The sequence below is a fragment of the Suricata suricatta genome, chromosome 10 (genome assembly GCF_006229205.1).
Source record: "Suricata suricatta isolate VVHF042 chromosome 10, meerkat_22Aug2017_6uvM2_HiC, whole genome shotgun sequence".
Lineage (NCBI taxonomy): Eukaryota > Metazoa > Chordata > Mammalia > Carnivora > Herpestidae > Suricata > Suricata suricatta.
This window is the reverse complement of record NC_043709.1, coordinates 94,447,148-94,463,415: the sequence shown is the minus strand read 5'-3', so window position 1 is coordinate 94,463,415 and position 16,268 is coordinate 94,447,148. Positions and strand designations below refer to the sequence as shown.

The 16,268-nt window shown below is 39.9% G+C and overlaps 1 protein-coding gene across 1 annotated transcript in view; it reads right to left on the bottom strand.

Annotated features, from left to right (window-relative positions):
• The window catches only part of STYK1 (serine/threonine/tyrosine kinase 1), a 44,827-nt gene that overhangs the window by 6,452 nt on the left and 22,107 nt on the right, over positions 1–16,268 (bottom strand). The window contains exons 3-8 of the mRNA XM_029954421.1: positions 11,657–11,798; positions 10,868–11,002; positions 8,215–8,481; positions 7,201–7,382; positions 4,359–4,442; positions 1,370–1,578 (exon numbers count right to left, since the gene is read on the bottom strand). Coding sequence (XP_029810281.1) covers positions 1,370–1,578; positions 4,359–4,442; positions 7,201–7,382; positions 8,215–8,481; positions 10,868–11,002; positions 11,657–11,702 — 923 coding nt within the window. The 5' untranslated portion in view covers positions 11,703–11,798. The remainder of the gene's footprint in view (positions 1–1,369; positions 1,579–4,358; positions 4,443–7,200; positions 7,383–8,214; positions 8,482–10,867; positions 11,003–11,656; positions 11,799–16,268) is intronic.

Below are 16,268 nucleotides of genomic sequence, written 5' to 3'. Positions count from 1 at the left end.
TTCAGGCTAATAAGATATTCCATATTACCTCTCTCTGCTTCTCCAGGCTGCTGAATTATATGGTTACCAAAAACCATCATGATTCTTTACAATACTGTTTATGCCATCATATGTATCAATGTAATTATGTGATCAATTAAACATAAATGTTAAAAAAAAAAGTGCATTAGCTCCTGAAAACTAGATTGGATGCTTTGAAAGTATCCTATAAAACTAAGCTGCTAAAAAGAAAGTGTTGTCCGATTGTGTGGGAGAGCCAACAGTAGAAAATTGGAAAAAATAATAATAAATGTCTGCAGCCAAATTGCTTTGCAATTTTTTTCAAATTTCTCACTCAGAATCATCCCAAGCTATAACTAAAAAATAATGTATTGGGACGCCTGGGTGTCTCAGTCGGTTAAGCATCAGACTTCAGTTCAGGTCATGATCTCGTGGTTTGTGGGTTTGAGCCCCATGTTGGGCTCTGTACTGTCAGCTCAGAGCCTGGAGCCTGTCTTCAGATCCTGTGTCTCCCTCTGTCTCTGACCCTCCCCTGCTCACACTGTCTCTCTCTCTCTCTCAAAAGTAAATAAAACATTTAAAAATTTTTAAATAAAAAATAAAAATAATGTATTTTGGTTGCTATTTACAAAGAGATATAAAGTATAACTTCATTTAGCAGGTCCATCCTCATAAAAAATAAGCCTTGGTCCTCCCCTAAAAGACCAATCAATAAATACATATTTATATGTTTTAAGCCAAAATAAGTTATTTGAAGTATGTATATTTCTTTTTATTTTAATAATTACTAGCTTAACAACTTTTGATTAAGTGGACCCACCTCTTTCAGATAAAAGGGACTCTACTAGATTAAGTCCTTGGATATTGGTATGAATAATCTTTTCATTTTTCTTTTCTCTTTCCTAATTATGGCTGCTAATCTAATACAGAAGGAATACTTTAAAAGGCACTAAAAAGGACTGTAGCCAGATGCCAAATATAAGCCTTGTCATAAAACACACATTTCTCCTTGAGAAACTGTCTACTTCTAAATAGAGATTTCACATGTAGACATATTTGACAACAGACACAGTCATGGTCAGGGACTGAAGGACACCTGGGTCAAGAAAAGAAGAGGTCTGGGACGCCTGGGTGGCTCTCACTCTTGATTTCAGCTCAGGTCATGATCTCACAGTTAGAAAGATCAAGCCCTGCATCCGGCTCTGCGCAGACAGCAGGGAGCCTGCTTGGAATTCTCTCTCCCTCTCTGTCCGCCCTTCCCCCCAGCAGGCTCGATCTCTCTCTCTCTTTCTCTACCCAAAATAAATAAGTAAACTTTAAAAAGAGGAAGAAGAAGGGAAGAAGTCCAAAGGGCAGGAACGGCTCATACACATCTCCTCGGATGCCAGCTGGTCTCAGCAGAAGCCGTTCGGGGGCCAGCCACTTGAGAGGTACCGTGTAAGTAGCCGGGATGGCCCCGCGGGCATAGACTTCATAAGCCAGGCCCAATCCACAGAGCTTAGCAGTAAGGTCACACTGGATCAGGATATTCCTGGCGGCCACATCCCCATGGAACAGATGCTTATCCTGGAGAAATTCCTGTCAGCATAAGATAAAGATACATTAGCTGTCTGAGGTTGTGACTCAAGTCACAGACAAGGAGAAGGGACCTAGGAATCCTCAAAAAGACAAGGACAGTTTCAACTCTGAACAAGCCTCATTGATAATGACATATCCCTTCCAAGCTGCCATAATGAATCGCACATTTTTGCACTGTGTTTAGGATGACCAAACTGAACAAATAATCCAGATAGCTTTAATAGGGTTTGGAAAGTATGATCACCCACTCGGAGTCAAGCTCTAATTCCTCCCTGATATACAATATATACACAGAGAAATTGAGGGCCATACTGGTAAAGTTATACAGAGCTTTATACCATCCCATTTTGTCCCTAAAATAACTAAGTCAGGTGAGCTAGGGAAATATCTTTGAGAGAAATCTAACTGATTACATAAGGCCACACAATTTTGCATGGTAGTGACCAGTACCAAGTATTCTAATTCTTAGGAAGTACCACAAATTCTACTAATAATTGTCAAGCCAGGCTGCAGATAAGAATTGCCTGAGAGCTTTTGAAAAACATGCACTTTTCACACCAGCTGTATTTAACCAAAATCTAGGAAGAGGGACCTGGTGATCTATATTTTTAAGAGGTGTCACAATGATTCTGGCACAGCTAACAAAGCGTTTAAAAACCATTGCACCCCTATGACCCAGCAATAGCACTGCTAGGCATCTACCCAAGGGATACAGAAGTACTGATGCATAGGAGCACATGTACTCCAATGTTCATAGCAGTACTTTCAACAATAGTCAAATCATGGAAGGAGCCTAAATGTCCAACACTGAGGAATGGATCAAGAAGATGTGGTATATATACACGATGGAGTATTACATGGCAACGAGAAAGAATGAAATCTGGCCATTCGTGGCAACGTGGATGGAACTTGAGGGTGTCATGCTAAGTGAAATAAGTCAGGCAGAGAAGGACAGATACCGTATGTTTTCACTCATAAGTCTAAAGGAGAAACTTAACAGAGGACCATGGGGAGGGGAAGGGGGGAAAAGAGTCAGGGAGAGGGAGGGAGGAAAACCATGAGAGACTCTTGGATACTGAAAACAAACTGAGGGCTGAAGGAGGAGAGGGAAATGGGAAAGGGGATGATGGACATGGAGGAGGGCACTTGTGGGGAAGAGCACTGGGTGTTGTATGGAAACCAATTTGACAATAAACTATTAAAAAAAAATTGCACCTATATGGTGCTGATTTGCTTTAATCCTTTCCCCCAACATCAGGCTATTCAAGGCATAGGAAGTTGAAAAGCTATATATGACCAAAGAGCTAGAGATTGGGGTCTATGACTCCTAAACAAGAATGACATAAAAATAAAAGTCAGGAGTGAGCATCCGACTTCAGCTCAAGTCATGATCTCACAGTTTGTGGGTTCAAGCCCCGCATCGGGCTCTGTGATGACAGCTCAGAGCCTGGATCCTGCTTCAGATTCTGTGTCTCCTTCTCTGTCCCTCCCCAACTTGTCCTTTATCTCTCACTTTCAAAAATAAATAAACATTAAAAAAATTTAATGAGAGGGTAAGATAGTCATTTCCAGTCACTGAAGATGAAGGAAACAGTGACTAGCAGTTTTCTGTCCCTGTGAGGTGAGGTTTTAGAACAAAGAAATTATACTGTAAGGAGAAGAATTAAAGAATGTCGTGACTTTGCAGTTGTTAAAAGTAAGAAAAAAGATAGTATGATATTGCCTTGTAACTGATCATCTAGAACCTTGGTCATCGCATCCCCGTGGGGCACTGCCACAATTGTGGCTCTGAATACAAGGCAGGCTGTATCCTGACACCCAGACTTCATCCAGGGGACGTACCAATGAAGCTCTCCAAACACCGTACAATATACACTTACACGTTTTTACTACTGCTCTTTCACACCTTACTCCTTTTCTAAGCTTTCCCAAATTTCATCTATATTCCTGGTACATTTCATACATACCTCAAGGAGGCAGGATATACCAAACATTTAAACTAGTAGCCTCTCAGACCCTGATTTTCCATAGCAAATGCTAGTGTTAAACACAATTATCCAAATAACTTCATCAAAATTGTCATCTAAATTTCCTGGTTAATTCTAACAAAGGTAGATTTTTTTTTCTCTTAAATCCTGCATTATTTCTCTTACCTCTTTTTCTAAGTTGGTTTAAAATGAAGGAATGACCTCACTGTTGCCCCTTCTTATTTCTCCTCTCCCACTATTCCTTGTTCTTTCTGAAGTATGTATCTTTCCTATCATAGTCGGTATCAAAACAAGTCTCCAACAAAACGTGTGCTGAACTAGTCTTTCTTGTTTTGCAGGTACAAAACTGTACACTTCCTTATAGCTCTGCAGCCTTTCACCCATTTGGTTTCTCTTCCCATGTCTCCTCCCAACTTGCTCATTATTTACCATTTTACAGCTCCTAATATAGTATATGCGAGAAAGCAAGAGTATAAGCATATAACTCTTGGCTCTGATTTTTGACGTTTAAGACTGAGAAACCTTTAAAAACCCTTCCTGTTCCTTGTACAAACCCTAAGTTGACTAAGTTCTGCCCAGAATTACCCATCTTGTAGTATATTACCTAAATAATTTCATAAATAAAGAAGGGAAAACAATTTAGCAGTGCTTAAGTTTCTGCCCCCTAACTTCTATTTGATTGTCTTTATAATATATACCCCATTTGGAAATATAAATATTAGAAATATGATCTCAAATACAAGGCTAATAGGAAAAATCCATGACATTTGTTGTCATTTTGCCCAGCCTTACCAAAGCTTGGAGGACCTGCCTTCCAATGTGATATACTTGTTTTTCTGTGAGATCATAGAGAAGGCCATCCATGGTCATCACATCCTAAGAGACAAAGATAAAAGCATGATACCAAAATGACATGACCAGGGCACTTGTCTCTCATGATTTGCCTCCCTCCATCTCCCTAACGTTTTTTCCCCCCTTTCCCTCCCATAGTCCTCTGTTAGGTTTCTCCTGTTAGACTTATGAGTGAAAATATATGGTATCTGTCCTTCTCCGCCTAACATATTATTTAGCATGACACCCTTGAGGCCCATCCACATTGCCATGAATGGCCAAACTTCATTCTTTTTTTTTTTTTTTTGAAAAAATAAAATGGGGCAGAGATATTCTTTTATTTTTAAGTTTTTATTTAAAGTCTAGTCAGTTAACAAATAGGGAGATATTGATTTCAAGTATAGAACTCAGTGATTCATCACCCACATAGAACACCCAGTGCTCATCACAAGTGGCCTCCTTAACACCCATCACCCATCTAGCCCATCGTCTTCCCACCAGCAACCTTCAGTTTGTTCTCTATAGGTAAGAAGCTCTTTAAATTTGCTTCCCTCTCTTTTATCCCCCCTTCCCCTATGTTCATCTGTTTTGTTTCTTAAATTCAACATAGGAGTGAAATCATATGGTAGGTGTGTTTCTCTGACTGACTTATTTCACTTATGCTCTAGCTCCATCCACATCTTTGCAAATGGCAATATTTCATTCCTTCTGATGGCTGAGTAATATTTATTTGTATACACCACATCTTCTTTATTCATTCATCAGTTAATGGACATTTGGGCTTTCTCCATCATTTGGCTATTGTTGATAATGCTACTATATACATCAGGGTGCATGTGCCCCTTTGAATCAGTATTTTTGTATCTTTTGGGTAAGTGCTTAGTAGTGCAATTGCTGGATTGTAGGGTTGTTTTATTTTTAACTTTTTGAGGAACCTCCACACTGTTTTCCAGAGTGGTTGCATCAGTTTGCATTCCCACCAACAGTGTAAGAGGGTTCCCCTTTCTCCACATCCTTGTCAACATCTGTTGTTTGCTGTGTTGTTAATTTTAGTCATTCTGACAGGTATGAGGTAGTATCTCATGGGTTTCTTTTATTTGTATTTTCCTGATGATGAGTGGTGTTGAGCATCTTTTTATATGTCTGTTAACCAATTGTATTACTTTGGAAAAATGTCTTTTCATGTCTTCTGCCCATTTCTTAACTGGATTATTTATTTTGGGGGTGTTGAATTCAATGCAGAGATGTTCTTGGGTATCAAGGCTAAAGAAAAGATACAAAAACATAAAGACTAAGATTCAAGGAAAAGCTAATATGAGAGAGATTCTCAGATATGCAGAGAAGTACATTGATTTACTAGCCTGGAAAAACAATGCAGAATGTGGATGAATCACAAAATGAAGGAAGAACAGAATATCAGGTAAGAAAGACTATCCCCTGGATAAAGCAACAATTTCCCTGGGATAGTTTGTCTGTGTGTGCGTGTGTGTGTGTGTGTGTGTGTGTGTGTGTGTGTGAGAGAGAGAGAGAGAGAGAGAATTAAGCACATTAATTCAACACATCATTATTCATGCATAATATATGCCATGTTTCATCTTAGGAACTCAGAATATAAGAGTGAGCAAAACAAATATTTCTGCTGCCTTCCGGATCTTACAATGTGACAAACACGTGTGAATCATAATCAAATAATCATGCATAAATATATGCACCATGAAAGACATGGAAATAGCACATGATTGGTGACAAAAAAAGATCTGAAGGATGAGTGGACAATGACTATGCAAAAAAGGGGAGGGAGGAGTTTGGTGTAATGAGAAAAGCATGTGCCAATGGCCTAAAATAGAGAAGCATAATCGTTTTGAAAATAGAAAGAAGCTAGTAAGGTTAAAGCAGAGACCAAGTTACAGATGGATTAACCTCTTAAAAAGATTTAAATGCCTAAAGACTTGCACATCACCCTGTTTGTACCCAGTTGGCATGGAAACAGGGTCCCTTTATCATACACATTTGGTAATAAATAATTAGTATATTAAGGAGGCTTGGTTAATATTGAACTTGTTCATTGGTAAGTGAGGAACTAACTAAAAAAATGCAGCACTTCAGTAAGATGAATATATAGAGAAGTAAGAAATCTGTAAGGAAAAGGACTTGCATTTTAGTGTGGAAGTTTCTGGACACTAAAAACTTTTTTAATAAGAATTTAAAGTACAAAAACTTTCAAGCTGAATTTCTTCTCAGCCACCCTTGCCTACTAGAGCAATGTTACAGACTAGAAGACACACTTAAGGCTAACAGCAATAAAATTATAAGCAGTCCTAACAATAGTTTTCACATGCATAATTTCTGTTAATTTTAATAATAATTTTTTATTATTCTCATTTTACAGATTCAGAAAATTCAGGCTCAGAGGGATGACCTGCCCAAAGTCACATAGCTAGTAAGATGTAAAGCTTAGAGTTTGTATTCTAATCTGCACTGCCCAATATGGTAGCCATTAGCCACATGTGGCTATTTAAAAGTTTATTATTTAACATTAAATAAAATTAGCAATTCAGTTTCTCAGTCACATCAGCCACATTGCAAGTACTCCATAGCCACATGTGATTGATGGCTACCATTTCGGACAGAATAGATATAGGACATTTCTATCTTCATAACAATTTTCATTGGATGGTGATAATCATTCTGCTATGTAATTATAATGCCTCTCTGCTTTGTCATTTGTCAGGCTAATTGACATGTGAACAGCTACTCAGCCAGGTCAAGCCTTGCCTTCCTAACACCACTGTCTACCACTTACCCGCCGGCAGGTCCAGAGAAAGCTCAGTAGGTCTCCTTGGGTCACATCCTCCAACACCATATAGAGTGGCAGTCCTTCTGTGCAGCAGCCTTCCAACTGCACCAGGTTCTTGTGCTTCCCCAAGTACTGATAGAATTGGATTCGCCCCAAGAAATCCTGCACCTCATAGAGCCCAGCTGGTTCTGTGGAGGACAGGAGAGCCATGGGAAGTGAGCAATCAGAACATTACCAATAAAACAGGAGGTATGAGGGAGGAAGCAACCTCAGATGGTAATTTTCAAAGCTCCAAGGAGAGTAAGTATAGACAAAAAGTAAATAGAAAGGGAACTAACTAGAAGATAATCCTCAGTGTCACTGATTTTTTGTCAAAGCTTACATAGAATCATAGGTTTTAGAACTGGATAGGCTTTCATCTGTCTAAATAGACAAGTGTTTACATTCAAATATGATCACTGCCTAGGCCTTTTGATTAGTATTCTTGCTTATCCTATCCTGTTCTGTTGTATCTATTCACTACTACTGGCCTATATGAAAGAAAAAAAGGGAAAGAGAGAGGGAGAAAGAAGGGAAGGAAGGAAAGAAGGAAAGAAGGGAGGGAGGAAGGAAGGAAGAAAGGAAGGAAAGAAGGAAGGAAGGAAAGGAGGGAGGTAGGGTGGAGGTAGGAAGGAAAAGAGGTAGGGAGGAAGAAAAAAGGGAAGAAAACAGTATTAGGGAAAGTGATGATGCAGAAAAAAGAAGGAACAACTTCAAAATCTTCATGCAAGTAATATCCAATATGAAAAACTCAGTTCTAGCACCCTCAATAGGCAAAGTTGAGCTGGGAGAGTTACTAAGAAAAACATTTCTGCCTCAAGTTTTCACTTTCTATTCCCTTCTTATTCTGCCCACAATGGTGATCCCAGCTATCTGTTGGCTAACATCTTCATGTCTGCAAGCTTGTCAGCATTCACTGTTGGGGACTCACAGTGGAAAAGTGAAACGGGAAGAGAAGTGAACCACGTTTACCACTTTTACCTTTCAAAGCCTTGAGGACAACACTCTTTGGCTTAGCAGGGTCCCCAATGTACATCTTGGTTCGATAGATGGCTCCATAACTACCACTGTGGATCTGCTCCAGAGAATCACAGAATTGCTCCCGGGGCACTTGCAGCTTGGCCAGAGCATGAGTCATAGTTTGTAGGAGGCTTTCCACCGATCTCTCTTTAAGTGGCACAAACATGCTTCCTCCGTGACCTGCTGCCTCCAAGCTTAAGCCCCTAGATGGAGGCACAGCGGCAATGCCTAGAACAAAGAGATGATACCAACCATTGGTTCCCTACCCTAGGGTCTCCAGGAGAACAGGGCATGGAAGAAACTGTAAAGTAAGTTCCTTTAGCCATTTTTTCTCTGTTCAATGGGAGGACAACTTCTGATACTTCTCTGTGAACCAACATCAATACCAACCTTTCTAGAACATTTACAATATTTCTAAGACAACTCAAGATGGACCTCTGGAAAGTGGTAATGACATTTTCTTTCTGTCTTTCTCAAGATTATAATTCAATATACGTATAGTATGGAGACAATTAAGGAACTTTCCAAATAGGTACTCTAGCCCCAAGTACATATAGGTGGTGGTAGCTGCCAGTAGGGGCTATTGCTTAAGGCCTTTTAAAGGTGGAGAGGAGAATCTGGATAACTACTCAATTCCAAGCCATGGTGATCCTTCCTCCCTTAAGATGTTCCCAAAGTTAATTATTGCATATTTCCTATAGTCTCTCAAAAATATCTTCTGGTATTTTCCCCTTTTCTTAGTCAACATTTCTCGGTTGGAAAAGAGAAATTCATTCTTCTCATTAAATATCCATTCATTCATTCATTCCATCTATTTGACAAATATCACATCCTTCATGCCAGGCACTGTTCTAGGTGTCAGGACTAGGCAAAATCCAGATTCTTATGATTACTCTCTAATGGTAGGAGAAAGGAAGCAGATAATAACCAACCAGGTGCTGAGTGTTATGGAAGGAAAATAGCAGAATCAGAAACATCAAAAATGCTATTTTACATGTGAAGATCAGGAAAGGGCTTTCTGATAAGATGACATTTGAGAAATTCCTAGAAGCAATTAGAGAGCAAACGATACTGGTATTGGGAAGGATATTATAGACAGAGGGAACAGAAAGAGCAAAGGCACTGGGGAAGAAGCTTACTCGGCACACTTAAGGAAGAGAAATGAAGTTAGTACAGCTGGAACTATATCGGATAATTGGAGAATTATACGAGACAAGGCCAGAGAGTACCCCAAGGTCATGGAAGGTTATTGAAAGAATTTTGTCCTTTTTTAGTCTAAAAAAAAATTCTACTTTGTTTCTAGGAGAGAATGGCCAGAACTGACTTAGGCCTTAAAAGAATAATTCTGCTGTCTTGTGGAGAACAGCCTATAAAGGGAAAGAGGAAGACGTAGGGCATCCAGTTAGGAATGTATGACAAGCATCTATGAGAGGTGAGAGCTGCTTCAGTTTATTCTGAAGATAGAGTTGACAGGATTGGCTAATGGATTGGATATGGAATGTAAGAGAGAGAGGAATCAAAGATATCTTCAAGATTTTAGACTGAACACATAGAAGACAGGGCTTGCCATTTGCTGTTAGAGAAGACTATTGGGGGACCATTTGTGAGGGAATTTCAGGACCTTTGTTGTGGGCATATCACGCAGAAGATGTATATTTGATCTAAACTACAAAATTGGTGGTTTAATATAGGAATCTGGAGTGCAAGGGGGACTACAATCAGAGAAAGTGTTTGAAACTGTAAGACTGAAAATGAGACCATTTAGGAAGTGACTGTAGTTTAAAAGGAGAAATGAAGTGTTTCTAGAAGGAAGAGGCACAAAACTATGTCAAATGTTTTTGACAGGTGAGGACGAGGACTCAATATAGACGTCACTTTTGATCTTGGAAGTAGTAGTTTTGGTGGAGTGGTAGGGATAAAAGCATTAGAGAATGTGACAAGTGGAAGTCATCAGAATGAGTTTAGACAACTTCTTTGAGAAGCTCTTCTGTAAGTGAATTCAAAGAGAACAGGGACAAAATGTAGAGAGGGATTGAGGATCAGTCACTATACAGTTTCTGATCACTGTCAGGAATTTTTTTTTTCTTTTCACTCTTAGTTTCATGTGAGCTAATCCTCTTTCATTATATGCTCAGTGGTATGCTTCAGAACAAGACATTATCTCCTACTTAACAGTTCAAAGACTGCTATGAAGACTACCCCCTTTATCACATAGCCCAGGAGGACAGAGCAGGGCTGAGATGTATTACAGACTAAAATGTCATCCTTTAAGGCTGGTAACAAAGCCTTGGGCTTTACCCACTAATCTTCCTTCCCAATACGCAGACACTCACATGACCAAATATTTGATATTACAATAGGAAAAGAAGACAGAAACAGGTCATGAGGACTCCCTTGCCTATGGTAGTGTCAACTACCAAGCACATATTGAGTTTCTACTCACCACTTCCTAGAGAAGAGCTCACCTCCCTTCAACTCCACAAGAGGGGTCCCATACCTCCTCTCCCATAGCAGGGACCTCACCTTCTAAACTTGGGCTCACTGACACTTGGGTCTTACTTTCTGCAATCCCCATCTTCCCTGAGCCTTTCCCCAGCCCCATGTTGAATTTTACCTTGAAGTCTAGGAGACTGTTGTTGAGCTCTTTGTTCTCTGATAAAAAGCCACAGGATGACTGCAAGAAGGATGAGGAAAACGCCAACCAGAATGGTTGGGATGATGATGATCTCATACTGCTGCTCCCGGACAACTGGGGAGGAAATCAAGCAGGAAGAGAATAGATTGAAAAAGAACCCCAATCTGATATTTCACACAACTTCCCCTACCCATCAGTCCTCAGCTCCTTATGCATGAAATGATCTTCTCTTCCTTCTTCCCCTCTACTTGCATACAATGGAACCATGACTGGGAAGCAGCTCTCTAATCAGAAACCCTAGTGCCCCTGCTTCTCAGCCTATCAAGCGTGCTATGTGTCTCATCTTTAATTGTTCCTGCTGAAGTGGAGGATGCAACATCTGGATCTCTTGGCACTTGCCCCTTTTCAAAGACAATGGCCTGGGTGCCTGGGTGGCTTCGTCAGTTAAGTCCGAATCTTGATTTTGGCTTAGGTCATGATCTCATCATTCATAGGATTGAGCCCTGCATCAGGCTCTGTGCTGACAGTACAGAGCCTACTTGGGATTCTCTCTCTCCTTCTCTCTCTGTCCTTCCCCAGCTCTCTCTCTCAAAATAAATAAATAAATAAGCATTAAATAAAAGACAATGAGCTCTAGTGCCTATTCCTTTATCAACACAGTCTTCATTTCTTCTAGAAGTTGTCTCATCTTCCTTCTAGAATGTATGCAGACCTTAGTCTCTGTCATCCTAGAATCAGAAGATAGGCATCTGTGGTATCTGTCCTTACCACACAGCTTGTCACTGAGACTGCATTCCAGTAGTATTCGCATCATGATCCTCTCACCTCAGCCACACAGCTGTCCACCGCTATGTGTGGCCCTCAGAGAATGTACAGGGCACCACTGAGAAGAATTCCCAAGGACTAAGTTCTGCAAAAAATTAGATGGAGAATAGAGAGTTTTAAGATATCTCTATAGAACATTAGGTATTAAGTACATGACTACCTAAAACTTTCTGAATCATCCATTCATTTTATCCATCTCTCTGAAATCCAAGTGTGAAGAACTTTGATTTTTCTTGGCATTTTTCTCTTTTCTATTATACAGGAAGTATAGCCCTGATCTGGCCTTATCCTTTCATGCCATTATTTCTCAAATTATTTCAAAGGCCTCCCTCCTACCCAAGACCGCTGCTCCAATGTTCAAGTCCATAGTTCCTGTTTGAGCAATTGTGGTCCATGGGTAATATGGGAATGATCTACCTCCCCAATGATCCAAGGTAAGTTTGGGGTCCCTGGGTGGCTCAGTCGGTTAAGCATCTGACTCTTGATTTTGACTTAGGTCATGATCTCGCAGTTAGTGGGATGGAGCCTGAGGTCAGGCTCTGTGCTGACAGTGCAGAGCCTGCTTGGGGGTCTCTCTTTTCTCTCTCTACCCTTCCCTCTGCACTCTCTCTCTCTAAAAATAAATAACATTTTTTAAAAATCCTAAGCAACTTTAATTTTTCTCTTTGTATTACTTATTTTTTAGTTGGACCTTCCCCTGCCCATTATACATAGACAGCACAGGCATTCATTCTTATGAGTAAATAAATTAAAGGGATTGTCATGACCAAGTCATCTTCTTTCTGTCTCTTACACTATATATTTATATAAATATAAATGATGACCTCATATATTTATATATAATATATATTCTCTCATATATATTCTTTCATATATATTTACATATATATCAAAAATAATAAATTAAAGTGATATACCTTAAATATTTTTCTCCCACCCCATCATTCTCCATTTATCCCGTTCCCAATTCTCCTCCAAGTAAACCATAGTTCTTAGTTTCTTGCTTACTGGGCCAGAGATGCTTTATGAACATCATTTTTAATTCTCTATGATAGCATATATTTAAAATTATACCTCCAGGGGTTCCTGAGTGGCTTAGTCAGTTAAGCTTCTGACTTCTGCTTGGGTCATGATCTCATGGTTTGTGAGTTTGAGCCCTGCATCGGGCTCTATGCTGACAGCTCAGAGCCTGGAGCCTGCTTCAGATTCTGTGTGTGTGTCTCTCTCTACCCCTCTCTTGCTTGTGCTTTGTCTCTCTCTCCCTCAAAAATAAACATTTAAAAAAATTTTTTAAATAAAAATAAAATAAAATTACACCTCCAAAAACTTGGTTCTCTCTGAAGAGAATTGGTTACCACTCTTTCATATACATCTACAAACTTGATTTTTCCCTTGGTTAACAAGGGTCTCCCCTGGTTCTAATCAATTCTGACTGACGGGGTTGGGGGGGTGGATGGTTTTTTGTTTTTTTTTTTCACTCCCTAGGTGATCCTAAGTATACAATATAGTTTTGTAGTGATTTGATAACAAGGTAAAGTTTTACAGATCAGAACTGTAGCTTTATAGGATATTATCCTATATGGTATATATGTGCTATTCACCATATTAGGTGGTCTTCTATTATATTACACATTGATCCTAATAACCACAATGTAACTTACAGAGGCAGAGTCTCTTAGTGCCTGAAACACATACAAAGAGACCTTCCAGTTCCAGCCACACCCCCTTTTCACTATTCTTGTACAGGGACATGAGAGTTAAACCATTTTCTTCCAACCCAGAAGAAAGACAGCTGTGTGGTTTGTTGACAGAAGCCCATGTAAACAGAGGAGTAGCCAGGAAGAAAATAGCAGAGGAGAGGCACCTTCTTATCTGTGGGCTTGTACATAACAGGTGATCTATGAAGTCAATGAGTTATCAGATAACAAAACCCATCTCATCTAGTTTACAAGCATAAAAGACAAGGTGAAAAGGAGCAGAGAAAATTTCCACAATTCCTCAAGACCACGTGGACGGAAAAGCCCTGGGATAGGGCAAAAATCAGAGAGCCCCGGGACACCTGGGTGGCTCAGTTGGTTAACGTCCAACTTCAGCTCAGTTCATGATCTCACAGTTCATGGGCTGGAGCCCTGCTCAGAGCCTGGAGCCTACTTCAGATTCTGTGTCTCCCTCTCTCACTGCCCCTCCCCACTCATGCTCTCTCTCTCTCAAATAAATAAATATTTAAAAAAAAATTTTTTAAGAATCAGAGAGACTCCAGAGGGTGGAGGAGAAGATATTAAATAATAAAACATTGGCGCAGTCAGGTGATTTCAAAAGCTGTTTGAAAATTTCTCACTGCCATTCTCATTCTTGTTTTCCTTTCCTCTTATTTCCCTTTTAGTGCATTATCACATGTAATTATGTTCATCCAGAGAGCAGCCAGTCTAACGAGTTTGGCTCTCTGAGGAAGGTTCAGTGAGCATAATCTCTCTTAACCACAAGACCAGTAAGAAAAAGTCAGTGAGCAGCCAGCTCCAACTTGCGAACTCTGCCCAGAAACCAAACCACACACCCACTAATACAGACCGAAGGAAGAAATGTAAAGGCCTGTATGCACATGTATCCTCACTTAGATCTACTTGTGGTGGGCCAGAGTCAACTATTGACACATGATCAAACATACCGACACCCAGTGACTCAAATCCGTGCCTATACCCAGGCACCTACATGTCACACTTATTACAGGGCACCATGTGATCATTTGGATACAGTATGGCCTTCTTTTACATTTCCTGAACACGGTTCATTTGTGTATAGTTTTATCTGTGCATGGATACTTTAAAGAAGCTAGGTTTATTAACAACTAGAAGCCCAATGTAATCAGATGCTGGAGCAAGGAAACGTATTGGGTTGTGGGGAGGCCCACTCAGTAGATTGTTTTCCAGATGTTTTTATGATAAGCTCTTTCCAATTACTATAGTTTGGCTAGTGACATAGTGGACTATACCATATGAGTATAGAATTTTTAAGGTATACGCACCAAGCATACCTACCCACATAGGCGTGGAAGCCTACACAAGAAACCTTCAAGCTTTGACACCACCAAAGCATTTATATCAGAAGATGCATATATTTGCCTGTAATAACAATATTCCTCTCTACACCACTCTTTACTCTGCAGTTAATATTCAATTACCTCATGACTGTCTGCCCAGTGTGTCAGCCTGAGAAAACACACACCTTGATGCCCACACCTTCTAGGATAGATTAGATTCTAACCTATCTATTGGAAGAATGTTCTTGACCAACATTTCCATACAATATGACCAATACTCTATCCCCTATTATGACATATAGACCATTTTCTCACTGTGTTAAGAAAAAAGTATATAGGGGTGCCTGGCTGCCTCAGTCACTAGAGTAGAGACTTGATCTTGAGGTTGGGAGTTTGAGCCCCTTGTGGGTATAGAGATTATTTAAAAATAAAATCTTCAAGGGACGCCTGGGTGGCTCAGTCAGCTAAGTGCCCAACTCTTGGTTTTGGCTCGGGGCCTGAGCTCACAGTTCATGAGATTCTCTCTCTGCCTCTCCCTCTGCCCCACCCCTGCTCACTCGCACTCTCTCTCTCAAAATAAAATTTTTAAAAATCTTCAAAAAGAAAAAAATTATATTGGCTATTGCTTCTCCTCTTACCTAGACCATAAAATCCTTTTTTGTTAAAGTATAGTTGACTGTCAAGTTGGTTTCCATATACCACCCAGTGCTCATCCCAACAAGTACCCTCCTTACACATATAAAACATCACCCCGCAGTTCTCTGCTGGGTACTATGTATTACTACATCTTCCTGGATTCAAGCCATTGGTATCAAGGATCTAGGAAAGTTGTGAAATTATTTATTCTGATAATTCTATTAGATGCTTGGAAAATATGTTCGTAGCCTGCCTATAGTTTACACATCCCTATAGCTACAGTGCCATATCCCCTAAGGCAGGCTTCTATTTAAAACAATACTATTGTCTCACTTGTGGTTACCATTCTTTATTTTCTCTCTTCTCAGTTGCTTCTTTCTGTTGGCATATTAAAAACTGTAGCTCCCTGCTTGAATGGAGAGTCTAGAGAAGGAAATAGCACAATGAAGAAAGAGATACAATAGGAAGAAGATGAGAGTGAGATGGGGAGTAAAGTGCAGCTCAGATCTTTGCAAGATTATAGTCTAGAGCCCAGAGAAGTGAATGATTATAACTGCAATTAAGCTAACTCTTTAACATAAACTCTCCAACCCTTTACGCATAGGCACAAGGCAAGCATAATACCACGTCACATCTCTGCCTCTTTCATTACACACAAAAACAGTTCTCTTTCCAAGAATAATGCAACCCCCACGAGTGAGCCTTGGGTCCAGTGAGCATGAACACAATAGTCTTCCAGATATAGTCAGCAGTTTACTCAGGGGTGTCCAGAAGAAACTCATCTTACCAAATCTACCTACAATTAGAACTTTAAAAATTAGATCCATTCTCCTGCACTCCGCCTGCCTAAGTGTTGTGAGAAGTCCCTTGACTAATCTCCAT